A 541-nucleotide genomic window follows, 5' to 3' on the forward strand; every position below is an offset into this window, starting at 1 on the left:
TGTCCTATTAAATGACATGATCAGTAAAGTCTTATGGATAGTTTTAGAGCCAAAAGTACCCTTTAAAAGTAATGAATAGACCAAAAAGCAGAGTTGCTGTCTTAGACACAATATATGTAACATCATATTCATTTATTTGTTCTGACTGCCCCTAACACACACAAATTAGCATTTTTCATTTGAAGTTTTAACAGCATTGCAACTTTTGTTTCTAATGTTTCAAAACGATGTTATTATATATATAACCAGTGCCTGGTTTTGGGCTGTTCTCACGGGCTTTCTTTATCTCACCATCGCCAGTGTTTATCTCCAGAGACATCATTGGTGGAGCGGTCATCAGCCACCAAGAGGCCGGCGGCTGAGGGGGATGGGGGGGAGGAGCCAAAGAAAAAGATTAGTTTTGGCCTCGGCAAACCCCTAGACAAAGGCACTGTGGGAATGCCTCCAACCGCAAAGAAACCCCTTGGTGGCATTTCAATCAAGCTTGGCCAGTCACAGGTAAGGAAGGGAAAGTGTTTTTCATTACTGTCCTCATCTCTTT

The 541-nt window shown here is 41.8% G+C and overlaps 1 protein-coding gene across 2 annotated transcripts in view; it reads left to right on the forward strand.

Moving 5' to 3' along the window:
- Window positions 1-541, forward strand: part of LOC119587980 (PEST proteolytic signal-containing nuclear protein-like) — a gene marked incomplete at its 3' end in the record, with an annotated part of 6,826 nt that overhangs the window by 2,540 nt on the left and 3,745 nt on the right. For both annotated transcript variants that reach the window (XM_037936701.1, XM_037936700.1), the window contains 1 exon segment: window positions 314-498. In XM_037936701.1, coding sequence (XP_037792629.1) covers window positions 314-498 — 185 coding nt within the window.

The sequence above is a fragment of the Penaeus monodon genome, chromosome 23, assembly GCF_015228065.2.
Source record: "Penaeus monodon isolate SGIC_2016 chromosome 23, NSTDA_Pmon_1, whole genome shotgun sequence".
NCBI lineage: Eukaryota > Metazoa > Arthropoda > Malacostraca > Decapoda > Penaeidae > Penaeus > Penaeus monodon.